At 41.4% G+C, this 13,304-nt stretch overlaps 1 protein-coding gene and 1 long non-coding RNA gene across 4 annotated transcripts in view; both read left to right on the top strand.

Moving 5' to 3' along the window:
* Positions 1 to 165: 165 nt before the first annotated feature.
* On the top strand, positions 166 to 3,455 carry LOC130249068 (uncharacterized). Its single transcript, XR_008839731.1, has 3 exons — positions 166 to 1,109; positions 2,513 to 2,686; positions 3,260 to 3,455. It is a non-coding gene; the product is annotated as an uncharacterized LOC130249068 (long non-coding RNA).
* A 5,954-nt stretch (positions 3,456 to 9,409) lies between these two features.
* MIB1 (MIB E3 ubiquitin protein ligase 1) overlaps positions 9,410 to 13,304 on the top strand; it is a 77,298-nt gene continuing 73,403 nt past the window's right edge. For all 3 annotated transcript variants that reach the window (XM_056483878.1, XM_056483877.1, XM_056483876.1), the window contains exon 1: positions 9,410 to 9,875. In XM_056483878.1, the coding sequence (XP_056339853.1) occupies positions 9,647 to 9,875 (229 nt within the window). In that variant the 5' untranslated portion in view covers positions 9,410 to 9,646. The remainder of the gene's footprint in view (positions 9,876 to 13,304) is intronic.

Genomic DNA, 13,304 nt, shown 5'->3' with positions numbered 1-13,304 from the left:
CTTTTCCTTGGCAAAATCCTAGGAGCACAGCTGATAACACTAAGATCTTGGAGCTGGGCCTCTGCTATTTGAGGTGCATGCAAGTACTTTCCCTCTCCTTATTTTATGGCCCAGCTCCATGAACTGCTGGGAGAAGACAGACGTTGCTCAGCAAGGCTCTTCACTTCTTACCTTATCTGTGTTTTCTTGCTATATCCAAATTTCAAAAATTACCTTAAAAAAAAAAAAGTAAGAAAAAAAGTAAAGCAGAAAAGGAGATATGGCCTTTTTCACTTGCTCCTCATAACTAAGACAGAGCTTACAGAGAGATTATGCTTTGGCATAAAGCATCTTGGTCCAAAATTTTCTTGCTCACCAGGAAATGATTAGTAAGAATGTATTGCAGAGATCTGAAGAAATTTTAAGATACCTATTCTTCCTATACAGTCAGCTGTCCAAAGTTGAAAAGAGTATGGGAATTGGTAAAACGGAGGCAGGGATGATCTGGGGTTTGTTTTGTTTTTTCCCAGAGCTGTTACAAAAACAGGAAACTGAATGGGTGGAAACCTGCTGTCATCAACGCTGCACTTCCTCTGCTGATGGAGAGTAACCATACCTAGGTTTTGGTCCTGACTTGCTGGGAGTGTATGCTGTACACCCCAGATAAAAGGATTTATCATGAAGGGACACTCCAATGGGAGAGCTGGAGTAGATAGCTCAGTTTGAGAACATGTAGGCGTCATCTACAGTGTGAACTTAGGAATCTTCAGAGACAATAATTTGGCTGAACTGGCAACTAGATTTTAGGATGCAGAGGAACCTGCTACATCTGAAGGAGGAACTAGTTGCTGCTTGCAGTTCTGTATCTGAGCCCTATCCTCATTAAGCTGAATAATCCTTGAGTCACCCAAAATCTAGAGAAAAGAAAAATCCCAAATGTCCGAGAAAGAAGAGGATGCAGCCTGTGTCTAGAAGGCTTCTAAATGCATATCCACTCATTTGACTGAAAAGTGGAAGGTGTGGTTGTTGTTGGTTAGAGAAAGCCTTTAAGTCATACAAACCCAGAAGTTTAATGACTTAATCAACAATCAAGAGAGATTGAATGCCTGAAGAAACATCCAGACACAAAGGTAGATGAGGTTTATCTGGTCTTGGACTTCCACCTACTCTGTGTTGATTACTCATGGGAATATTTACAAGGTCAGGCACATGTGACACCCCCGGTGGCAAACTGAAACAAATGACATGTACTGAGAAGGGCTGAGGGGTTTGGGTTTTTTACTGTGTAAACATATTGCTACATTGACAACACCAGTAATGTTAATAACTTCCTTCTTCTTCAAGCAATCCCCATCAGATCCTCCGGTTCTGATGCTGGGTTTTTTAAGTCTCTAAAAGGTTGTCCTTTGACCTACAACGAGCAGAGCTGATAAAGAAAAGGCTGTACTCTGCTCATATTACAACCACTTCTAAGTGATTGAGTCATTGCAAATTGTGCATGTGTGAAAAAACGAGGTGGTCACTATGGTGTTTTGAGCACTTACTGCTTTTTTTTTTTTTTCAAAGAAAGAAAGTCCACATTCCCAGGGAGAGTTCCTGTTTGCAATATGCTCTCTTCTCTCCAAGTGCTTTATAAAACAATTGCCTCAACCCACTTCTAATGGATTATAGATTAAGCAGAAATGAAAGGGCACAGGACTGTTCTTTCATATTGTCTCTCAATTTATTTTGCTTAAGCAATAGATAATAATTGACAGAAGCAATTGAAGAGTCACAGCTTGATTTGCTTTTATTACTAGAAGGCTGCACTATTTTGATGTTACGTTTTGTTTAGGGAGGTGGTTCTGTGATCGTCTGGGGTTTGAGACAGAATCATTATGTTCTTACTGACATTCCAATGGACAGTTGCAAGTTGGTCCCACTGCAGTTCTCTGTAGGCCCACTCTTGGAACTGATTTCAATGAGCAGCACCTCTGACAAGAAGCAAAGTGACTTTTAACCTCAGGGCTTAAATTCAAGGTTCTGTTTGATTACATTCTTTTAATGTTTGTTTAACTTTAGTATTAATCTAACAAAATGGGAAAAATAACTTTGTGTCAGCATAAACTATCTTGGGATACTTAAAAAGTGCGAAGTCCAAGCATAAAACATCTGAAAAGTTTTCAATTAACACAGGGGAAAAGGCATCCGGTGTTGCTGATATTTATTATCAGTAAGGGACTGGGAGGAAAAAAATGCATTTGAAAAATTCAATTCAGCATTTCTCAAGACTTCCTCATGCATATTATTTATTTGTCTTTCCTTAAAATATGAATGAAGTCAGTGAAAATGCTGTGTTGGAGACTCTTCAAATTTTAGAGGGAAAAAGCCAGGCTGTGTTTGTACTCCTGGTGCTCATGAAAAAATCAATAATTGTGGCATTAGGAGTGGCTGCTTTTGTTGTCTCTTTCTTAAGCTACTCTTACTATTATCTTTGTATTCCCATTCATCCATATCTTTTTCTTCCATGGTTCTTCTCTTCACCTCCATCAAGAAGTATTTCTCAGCCCTTTATGGTGGTAAAATTGGTAGGAACAAAGGATTCAAAAGGAATTATTTGGAACATGTGTTGGTGGATGAGAAACTCAACATGACCTGGCAATCGCTTGCAGCCCAAAAAGCCAACAGCATCCTGGACACCATCAAAAGAAGTCAGCAGGGAAGGGAGGTAATTCTCCCTCTCTACTTTATCCTTGTTAGAACCCACCTGGAGTGTTGCATTTAGCTCTGGAGTCCTTGGCAGAAGGGAGATGTGGAACTATTGGAGGGCCACAAAAATGATCAGAGGGGTGGAGCGCCTCTCCTAAGAAGACAGACTGAGAGAGAAGGAGTTGTTCATCCTGCAGAAGAGAAGGCCCTGGGGACACCTAAAGCAGCCTTTGAGTACTTAAAGGAGGGCTACAAGAGAGCTGGAGAGAGACTTTTCACAAGGGCTTTTAGTGGTAGGACAGGAGGAATGGCTTTAAACTGACTGGATGAGGGTAGATTCAGAGATTTCAGAGAAGTTGTGAATGTTCCATCTCTGGAGGTGTTCAAGGCCGGGGTGGACGAGGCTTTGAGCAACCTGGTCTAGTGGAAGGTGTCCCAGCCTATGGCAGGGGGTGGGAACTGGATAATATTTACAGTCCCTCCCAACCCAGGCCATTTCTATGATTCTGTGATAATTTGATTTAACTTCTTCTCTTAACTTTTTTTTTTTTTTTTTTTTTTTTTTCCAATTATATGTATTTCAATTCAGCAGGAGTAGCAGGTATTGTTTTACTCTGTTTGGGTGACTGAAGATACCTTCAACAGCTGCTGCAACAGGAAGACTGCTCAATATTTGTCTCCCTTGGGATGACTCTTGCCAGATCTCTCCTGCATGAAATCAGTTCCCTGCCTTTGACTACAGCTGGCAAACTGCTAAATACAAAATCATGGCTAATAGAGGAACGACCAATTTGGCTCATCATTGTAAAAATAATAAAATTTAGTATTTAAATAATAATGATGAAACTTTGTTTTGTGTTACCTAAAATATTCACAAAAGAGTTAAAATTAAGGGTAAAAGTCTGTGATATATAGCTGAGTGTAATTATCAGAAATGTGAATTAATTTAAAATTGTTCTGTTCAGAAATAAGAGATCCTGAAATGCTGAAAACTGTGAATATGAGACAGTACACTATAAAATAATTTGAAAGTGAACATCTATATTGAGGGCATTTGTCTTCTCAATTTTTTCATTAAAATATTAACAGAAGCTGCTACAGAACTTAGAGAATTTTTGAAAGAGCATAGTAGAGCTGGATGTCGAATCCATGTTAAATTTCTTCCTATCTTCAAGGAAGATTTATTGCAGTAAAGCATTCTTAGTTTTATTTACCTGTTTTCATTCTTCCATAATCACTTCAAAGAGGATAAAAGGATAAATAGTTGTATTTCACACAAAAGACCAAAATATCTTAGAATGCTTTATAATCATGTAACACCTCCCTCCCCAATGAAATAACTTCTGTACACATTTAGTAAACTCTTCTTCTATGTACATCAGCAGTATGGCCCCAGCTGTATTCAGTGGAGTCAGAAAAAAGCTCATCCAATCTTCTTCCTTTAGGCAATTTCTTAGATTTTCTTTAGCATGTTGAGTGAAAATTATTTATAAGAATTGTATACAAATTTAAATGAAATGTATCTTTTAAGTGTTTTCTTTATGCAAAGCATTTTGCCTTGTTTAGCGACAGATTTTTTTAATTGTAAAAAAAATTTCTATCCATGTTTTAGATAAATACAGATTTCAACAAGTCTATAGGAGTGTACTGCAAATATTGCTTCTTAGAATTTAGGATTACATAATGTTGTGACTGGAACAACTTTCTTATGACAAAACACAGAAACTTTAGATTTTGCTTGAGTTGCTCAATGTTTGTTACTATTTTGGAGGATTGTTACAATTAAACAGAGGGGTTTTTGGTACTAAAGTCTTCTTTCAGGCATTACTTAGTGAATATTGAATGCCTTTGTAATACAAGACAAACATGGACTTGACACAGGATACTGTATGCACACAATTGGGCCCATTGATCACAACAAAAATTACCATGCACATAAAATAGGAACATGCTTTAAATTTCTTGATGACTCCTGGAGACAGTTTATTTTCCTATCAGTCTAAAAATATGACCTAGCTGGTTCTGATTACATCTTAGAATTTCAAGTAAGTACTTTCTTTCCAATCTTTGCAATCAGGAAATTTAATACCAGGAAGAAATTAATCCCTCCTTGCAATGCATCACCTAATTTAAAAATCATCTATGAATTAAACAACAATATTTGGCTAAACTCTTGGAAATGTCAGGTAAGTACATATTTTTTATTCCTCTAAGGTGTGCTAAGGTAGAAGAATTTGTATAGATGTGCAAACATGTGGTATTCTAGCGTGTATGTCCTAGATAGCTACATAATTTTCCATTGCTTTACCTTTGAATATTTAAAACTTCAGGATAAACTTCACAGTTTTCTTGTTTTCTCTCCACTCAAAAGAGTTCAGCACAGTAAAAAACCTTAGCCAATAAAAAAGATCCCAGGATGCTCATTAATATTATTATAAAGCATTTTTTTCAACATGTTGAGATTTTTAGCCACATACAGAAAGAAGAAAATAATTATTTTTTAGCATAAGCACTCTGTAGGTGTGCTTATGTTTCACAGCAGGAAAATGAAATTATGTATTTTTATTCTGTTCTCTGCTCAGCTGTTTTTCTTTTCTAGTAAAGGAAAGAAAACTCCTTAGAAAAAAATCCAGTGTCATGGATATTATGGGTTAATACATCTGTTCTAATAAACAGTTTCATAGAGGGTGCCACTAGCATATTGAAAACCAAGCCCACCAAAGCAATTTGCTCTGGTGCATGACAACTTTCTCACCATCTGACATTAAAAATATTTTAATCTGAGGAAACTAGGAAAAACAGCAATGACAATTATTCGTGATATTTCTGAAAACTGGGGAAGAAAATTGAATTGTGCCGGGGTAATGAATCTGTAAATAAATTGAAGAAAATAAAGTGTGACAAGTGAAGAAGGTGGGTGATTTTTAGCATTAATGAGAGATGGTTCCGGCCACGAGATGGCAGCAGAGGCTGCGGAATTAGGGTTTTTTAAACACGAAACCACGGATAAACAGGTTATGCTCTGAAGTTCCTAACTGGTACTTCGGGTTCCAGAAAAATACATCATGTACATTTTCACTTAAAGAAGTGGCATGTTTATTAGGTCAGAAGTTGCTGTGAAGTGGTATTATGTATTTTTAATTTAAAAAAAAAAATTACTTTTGGGGCAATTTTTTTCCTTAAGACAATACTTTTTATCTCATTTGCCATTTCCAACTGTCTTCCTCAGTTACTTGAGTTAGTTACACAGAAAAGCATAGACCTATTTCAATAAAAGCAAGACAGTTGCTTCCTTATCCTAATTTCTTGTCCTAGTACTTTTGTCCACAGGAAAGAACTGTGCTATAAAATCCCGTTTGGGGAGAACCAGAAAATCAAAATCTAAAATGCTTTTGGTTTTCAAGAGGAGGACTAAAAAACCGTGCTTGTTCTAAAATAGAGTCTTGAATTAAGAAAGCAGATTTTTTGGACTTACATCAGTATACATTACCTCAGCTCTACCTCTATAATTTAAAAACAAAACTACAATCTGCTCATTTCATCCAAATTTGATGTTCTTTCTCAACTCATAGGCAGTTATTTATATATATTCTTCATAGGACAAGTTCTAAGAACTCAGGATTTGTGCAAGATAGTAAACAAAATCTCATAACTCCACAAGTCAAAAATTACCTTTCCAAGAAGTTGAGATTTTTTTTCTTCTGAAATGTATAAAAGCAAGTCTATAATATAGAATCCTTTCCTGCAAAAGGCACAGTTCCCTTTCTGTGGTCTGTTTCCAGTATGTGTTCCAGATACTACACTGCAAGTTCAGCTTTAATCAAACAAGACAGTCCAGAAAAACCTTCATCAAAGTCTCTCTTCAATCCAGGCAAATACCTATATTAGAATTTCCTGCTGGAGCATGACATTTTGCAGATCTGAAAGTCAGCCAGGCAGAATTTAGACAAGCAGCTTTCTGGATGGCTTTGATGGACAAGAGCATGGGCTGGATATTCTCCAAAGTCCTATTTCCCGTGACTCTATGCGAGTTGCCACCCTTCAGGAGGGTGGCAGCTGCTCTTACAAAAAAGTCACTCTTACTAAAGTGTTTGCTTTCCAACAAAACCAAGGAGCCTACAGGATATGCACAGCACTGAATACTGCACAAACCAGAAGTCTTCTCTCTTGCCCCCTGAATGGATTACTCCAACATGGCAGGAAGTTGTGAGGAAGACCATAATCACCAGCTGTGGGATTGACTCAGCAATGTATGTAATTTTGGGTAGCCGGAAAAGAACTAGTTCACTAGCTCATTTTGTGCATCCAAACTCCTGCACCAGATGAATATGAATGAGTCTTTGCAATTAGAGTGAATTTGCCTAAAGCACTGTGGATTCCCTTCCTCCAGCCTGTGATTCAAATGCTCTGTCCTGACTACCTGAGGTGTTCAGAGCAAGCTCTGTCTCACAGTAAATAAGCCTTTCACAGATGAGCCTTGCTTGCTCCTGATGCAGCAGTTTAAGGCATTACTGCTCTGCCAGTGTGAATAGTGGGAAAAAACCCATAGTCCCATTCCTCTACTTGTCCTAGGTTTGAGGGAGGTAATAAGTATAATTTTTAGATTATAGACCAGAAAAGCAAAGAAATAAATTGTCTGTAAACAATCAACTATAGTTGTGAGGGTTTAGATGGCATTTTCTGCCACAATCTGAGGACTGATAGATTAAATTACCTGTAGTGTGAGCACATGGGACAGATCTGTTTAAACAATTTGGTATCTTTTTATGATACAGTCACACATCTAGTAGATGAAAGGAAGAGAGTGAATGCAGTTTTTCTGGATTTTAGTAAGGCTTTTGATATTGTCCCTTGCATCATCCTTTTGGACAAGTTATCCAAACATGATGAGCCAGTTCACAATGCACTGGGTGAAGAACTGGCTGAAGGACAGGGCTTATGGAGTTCTAGTGAATGGGGTCACACCTGGCTCACTACTGGTCACCAGCAGTTCCTCTCCCTCTCCCTCTCCCTCTCCCTCTCCCTCTCCCTCTCCCTCTCCCTCTCCCTCTCCCTCTCCCTCTCCCTCTCCCTCTCCCTCTCCCTCTCCCTCTCCCTCTCCCTCTCCCTCTCCCTCTCCCTCTCCCTCTCCCTCTCCCTCTCCCTCTCCTCTCCTCTCCTCTCCTCTCCTCTCCTCTCCTCTCCTCTCAATACAAGCTGTGGGTAGCTTTTGTATAAGGAGAAGCATCTGCCATAAAACCTATAATGCCTGGAAACTGCATGGTATCTGTTGGACTTTGAGGTTTCCCCTGCAGGAGCAGAAATTGGACACTGGTTGGGACTGCGCATTGGAGAATGTCATGTTTGGGGTAACATCCTTCAGCCTTAGCAGGGTTAAGAAGGAACAAATTCTGTGAGGAATGTGGTGACCTGGTGATTACATATATGTATTATTCTGCTGTGTTATACCTTTTGTAAAAAACTACACAAAAGAAATCAGGAGATGACGTCATAGACTCTTCCAGCTGTATTAAAAACCACAACAGTGGAAGAAAGCACAGAAACAGTAAAAATACCCAGAACATAAGGTAGCTGGGCTGTCTTTTTTCAGCTATATCCCTGTTGACTAAGAAATGGTTTTCTTTTGTCTGTTCCAGACTTGTCTGTCTTTTAGGATAGATGCTTTTAAAAAGGTGACACACACAAAAAAAAAAGGAGAGACAAAAGCAATGGAGGACCATTTTTGAAATGAAGAATTTTATTTTATGAAAGATTAGCAAGGATTTGTGGAGATAAAGGAAATCCTTGAGTGTCGTGAGAGTGCTAACAAAGAGGTAGTTTATGAATAATTGCATTGCATGTATTGGCTCAAAGTTTGAGCAGTACATCCCCGTGAAGGATCCTCCGAGGTGAGAAGGGCAAGTGAAAGTATTTGTTCCTCTCTTTGGCAGACTGGAGCACCGGAACACCAGCTTAAAATGCTCCTGAGTACAAAAGTACTGTCGCACCAACCTCACCTCGGTAGTATGCAAGGCTCACATCCACAGTTTGAAAAGAAAATGGAATGTGAGGACACAAAAGTAAATCGAAAATGAGGAAACCCCTACACACGTTTAGAATCATAGAACTGTAGATTCATAAAATGCCCCATCCTTGGAAGTGCTCAAGGTTGCATTGGATGTGGATTTGAGCGACCGGGTCTATTGGAAGGGGGATTGGAACCAGATGATCATCAAGGACCCGTCCAACCCAAACCATTCAATAATTCTATGGTTTACCTAAGGTAGATCGCTCTTTACTTATGCTTTGATACAATTGACCTGATAATCCCACTGCCACTGAAGCACAGGCGGTAGGTGAAATTTGCGGACGGAGAAGGAGGCGGGCGGTTCGAGGAGCCCGGCCGGGGGAGCGGCTCCCGCCGCTGCCGCCACATCGTCACCTCAGGGCCGGGCGCGGCGGCGCCACAGCCCTCGGCGGCAGGACACGCCATTCCAGAAGGCATGGCCGGGCTGGCGGCTCGGAGAAGGCTCGGGCAGCCCCGCCGGCAGGGAGGAGCCCCGGCCCGCCGCTCTGCTCCCTGCCCTTCCCTCAGGCGCAGCTCCGGGGCCGGGCCGGGGCAGGGCGAGCGGGGCACTGCCCGCCGCGGCTCCGCAGGGGGCGCTCGAGCGCCGCTCCCGCCGCGGCGCCGCGCATGCGCAGCGCGGTGGGGCGGGGGCGGCCCCGCCGGTCTCCCTGGAGCCGCCGCCGTCGCGGCCGCGGGTCCCGGATGTAGCGGCGGGAGCGGGGCCGGCGGTGGGAGCGGGCGGGGGGCCGCTGGGGCCGGGGAATGGGTGCGTAGGGAGCGAGCGAGGGAGAAAGGGAGAGAGCCAGCGAGCGAGGAGAAGAGCCGGACGGAGATTCCCGCCCGGCGCCCGAGGTAGCCGCCCCCATCGGGGTCCCCCTCCGCCGCCTGCGGGCTGCGCGCCCCCTCCGTCCGCCCCAGGGCGCCGCCGCCGGGATGAGCAGCTCGCGGAACAACCGGGTGATGGTGGAAGGAGTCGGGGCCCGGGTGGTCCGCGGCCCGGACTGGAAGTGGGGGAAGCAGGATGGCGGCGAGGGCCATGTGGGCACCGTGCGCAGCTTCGAGAGCCCCGAGGAGGTGGTGGTGGTGTGGGACAACGGCACCGCCGCCAACTACCGCTGCTCCGGGGCCTACGACCTCCGCATCCTCGACAGCGCGCCCACCGGTGAGCGGGGCGGGAGGGAGCGGAGGCACCGCCGCCCCCGCGGCGTGGGTCCGGGTGCTGGGGGTCCCGTCCTGGGGAGCGGATTGAGCCCTTCCTTCCTCTTTTAGAGGGGCGCCTTTGCCTTGGGTTTGGGGGGGGAGTCAGGCACCCTCCCCCTTCCCGCGCGTGGGTGTCTGTCCGTGCGCGTCCGTGCGTCTGTGTGTGTACACGCAAACTTGGCACAAACCTGCAGCGCGGGGACAGAAGTTGTCCCGGGACTGCTAAATTGGGGTAGACAAAGCAAAAGTCATCAGCCTCTTGCTGTACTGTGGAGGAGGTGGAGAAAGGGAGCCGAGATGGTGATACATCGAGGTTTGCTTTCACACGCCGCTCCCCACTTCTTGAATTTATATTTCATAGCAGTTTTATAAAAGAGTGGCAGTCATCCTCAAATCAGTATAATTGCAAAAGAGATGTGTAGTACCTTTTTTCTAAAGGTTACACTAAATGGTTGAATACTATGGTTTTGTGCCTGTAATCTGCACGTTGCCTTTTATCTGTATTGCCAGAGCTGCTGTAAAATAGTAAAGGTACTGGGAGGAAAAAAAGTGCATGAGTTCATTCTTTTAATTACTTGACTGCTTGATATTTATGCTTTAAATCCAGTCATTTTGGACAATGGAATTTGATCTGCAACTGACATTATGCGGCAGTATTAGTGTTGCAGACACTGCAGGGAAACGTTCATTTTAGCACCTGTTTTTACAGTGAAAACTCACACAGAAGAATATTGTTAAGTTTCATCAGAAATATCGTGAGGTGACTTTTGAGCTGGTCAGGATTGCCTCAGTAATGAGGAGTTTGTACTGATTTGTTGAGGCACTTGAGCTGTACTCTTTTGTAATGTGTCTTTCATTTAGAACGTGATGGAGAGACCATCTTTGTGCCAGCTATGTGTAGTGTTAACAGCAAGGAAAATTATAGCTGTAGGTTGAAGCTACAAGACTTTTGGGGAGACAGAATAATGAAATTCATTCTAACTTAATTACAAAAAACCTTTCTAAGAGAAGAACCCCAAATATTGCGTGGCTACCTTTTGACATGGATTTAATTTTTCAGTGACTGGGTACCTTCCTCTCTGCTGGCATGATTAGGATGGGTTTTTTTAAAAAATCCTTTTGCAGTGGACTTTAAAACAAGAAAGAGGAGTCTTTCAAGTTGTCAGTGCTTGTCTTGAAGCTGTTTATGCTTAAAAACTTCTACGTGTGTTTGATGTCCTGTAGAAACCAGTGGGACTTCTTCCGCTTAGAACTGAAGCATATGCATAAATGTTGCATATGAGCCTCGAATGCTCATTGTTCTAGCCCTGCCTGACGTATTTGCAAGCAGATGGTGTCCTCTTAACTGTATCTGGAAGCCTAGACTTAATATTCAGTTTTAAAACTGTCATGTTTTTATTTCTGTTTTTTGCTTTATTCTTTCTGAGTTTCATTTCTGTTTATATTTTTGTATTAGAATTTTAACTTTTGTTTCAGATAAGACTATATATATTGTGTCACATACATTGCTGTTGTCAGGCTTAGCAAAATGGTATTTCTCTTCCTGAGGTTTCTGGTGAACATCATCTTCATCCTCATGGAACTGTTGTGTGGAAGTACCTGGGGTTGCTTCTTGCTAGAGGGAGTTACTTTTGAGGTCTGTATTCCCTGGAGATAGGAAGAGTAAAAATCTGTAAAGTAGTTGTAACAAAAGGGCAAAGTTAATAGAGTTAAGGTGCTGTCAGTTTGTACTGAAATCCTGAATTTACTGCTCATTCACTTTGTAGTCTTGTCTAAATCACTTCTCTTCTTCACCTTTTGGTAAAGCTTTTTTTTTCACCATGATGATGATTTTGTTTAGAGTAAGGGACTCTGACTTTGGATGTTAGTTTGATACTTCTCTAGGGACATTAATGTAAGTGGGATTAGGTGAGAGAAATTTCTCAGGGTAGTATTAATGATGATGTTGAGCAAGGAAATGTTACAAATTGTGGAGTGGCTTTTTGTTTGATGGTACTTAGTGGAGTGTGTGTCATGGCTCTTATAGTTTAAAAAGAAAAAAATTCTCTGATTCATAAATTTACAGTCACAATGTGAATGTACATTTATAGTGAAAATAAATATAAAAGTACTGTAGCCAAACTAAAAATTGGTTATTGCTGGGAGTTCATTCTATTATGTATTCAAAGCCAGTCTTGATTATAAATTCTTAGAAGTGGTGCTTGCAGCCAGAGTTGCTACTTTGAGTTTGAGGCCTGTGCAGCCAGGAACATAGTGGTGCATCAGGAACTTAACGTGTTACAAAATAATGTTTGAAGGTCATTCTATTTAAAAAAAAAAAAAAAAAAACAAAACAAAAAAAAACCCAACAAAAAAAAGACAAGTTGAGTTTGGTTCATGTGGGTGCATATACGTGCATGTATGTGTATAGAACTCTGCTTCATAGACTTAAAAAATATGCTGTCCTTGTCTTTCAATGGTTGTAGGCTATTACCAGCATGGTGACACTATATTAACATCTTAGAAAACTTTAAAAGCCTTAGTGTTAAGATACTAGAATGGTCTTCTTAAAATAAAAACTCATTTGCATGAAGAATGACTTACAAGCTCTTTTCTCCAGATGTAATCATCTGGGTCATGAGGGACTCGTGGTACCAAGTTGAGGGTTGTTTTGGTTATGTCTACCAGGCTTGCTGTATTAGCTGCCCTTTGGTGTGGTCGTATTTACATTGCCCCACATTGCTATAAGTGAGACAGAGGACTTGAGAGGGATTGGTAAACCAAGGATTTGAAAAGAATCAAAATTTCACATAGAAGTAAAACTTCAGGTAGGTCCTGCTTAGCTGGATTCTCAATGGAGAAAGTTGTCAGATGTGGTACATCAGTAGTGCAGTGTGGTTGTTCAATTACTTGCAAGTAAATCCTGTTTTTTTCTGTGAATGAGCCTTTTGCCAGGATTTACCAGCCTTGAGTGTCCCCTTTTTTTGGCAGTGTTATGGAAAGGAAAGAGAAAGGAGTAGTTTTCTGAGTTGCTGAAATGAAGCAAGAAGGTTACATATCCAAGCTTTTTATTTAGAAAGGAAGGCAGCCTTTTACCTGAGGTGAAGGCCAGACAAGTAGCATGTTTGTAGAGAGCACATCTGGCTATGTTCACATAATGGTCATGAGCATTACAGAATTTTTTTTTCTGTTTATTCTCTTTCTGAAGATTTGCATTCTATAGAGCTTAGACCAGAATTCATTTGTTGTTCATTTCCTTTTTTGTACAGTTGGTTCAAGGTAACAATAGTATTTTCTTGCTGAAAGTATTTACCAAATTGTGTTTGAATTAGGGGAGGTGGCAGAGGAGCTGGGGTCAGGAAATGGAAATCTTGTTACAGAATTAATCCCCCAACTGGAGTGTGCATCAGTG

This window comes from Oenanthe melanoleuca, chromosome 2 (genome assembly GCF_029582105.1).
Source record: "Oenanthe melanoleuca isolate GR-GAL-2019-014 chromosome 2, OMel1.0, whole genome shotgun sequence".
Taxonomy (NCBI): domain Eukaryota; kingdom Metazoa; phylum Chordata; class Aves; order Passeriformes; family Muscicapidae; genus Oenanthe; species Oenanthe melanoleuca.
Note: the sequence above shows the minus strand (reverse complement) of the source record. Positions and strands in the feature narration are given on the sequence as shown.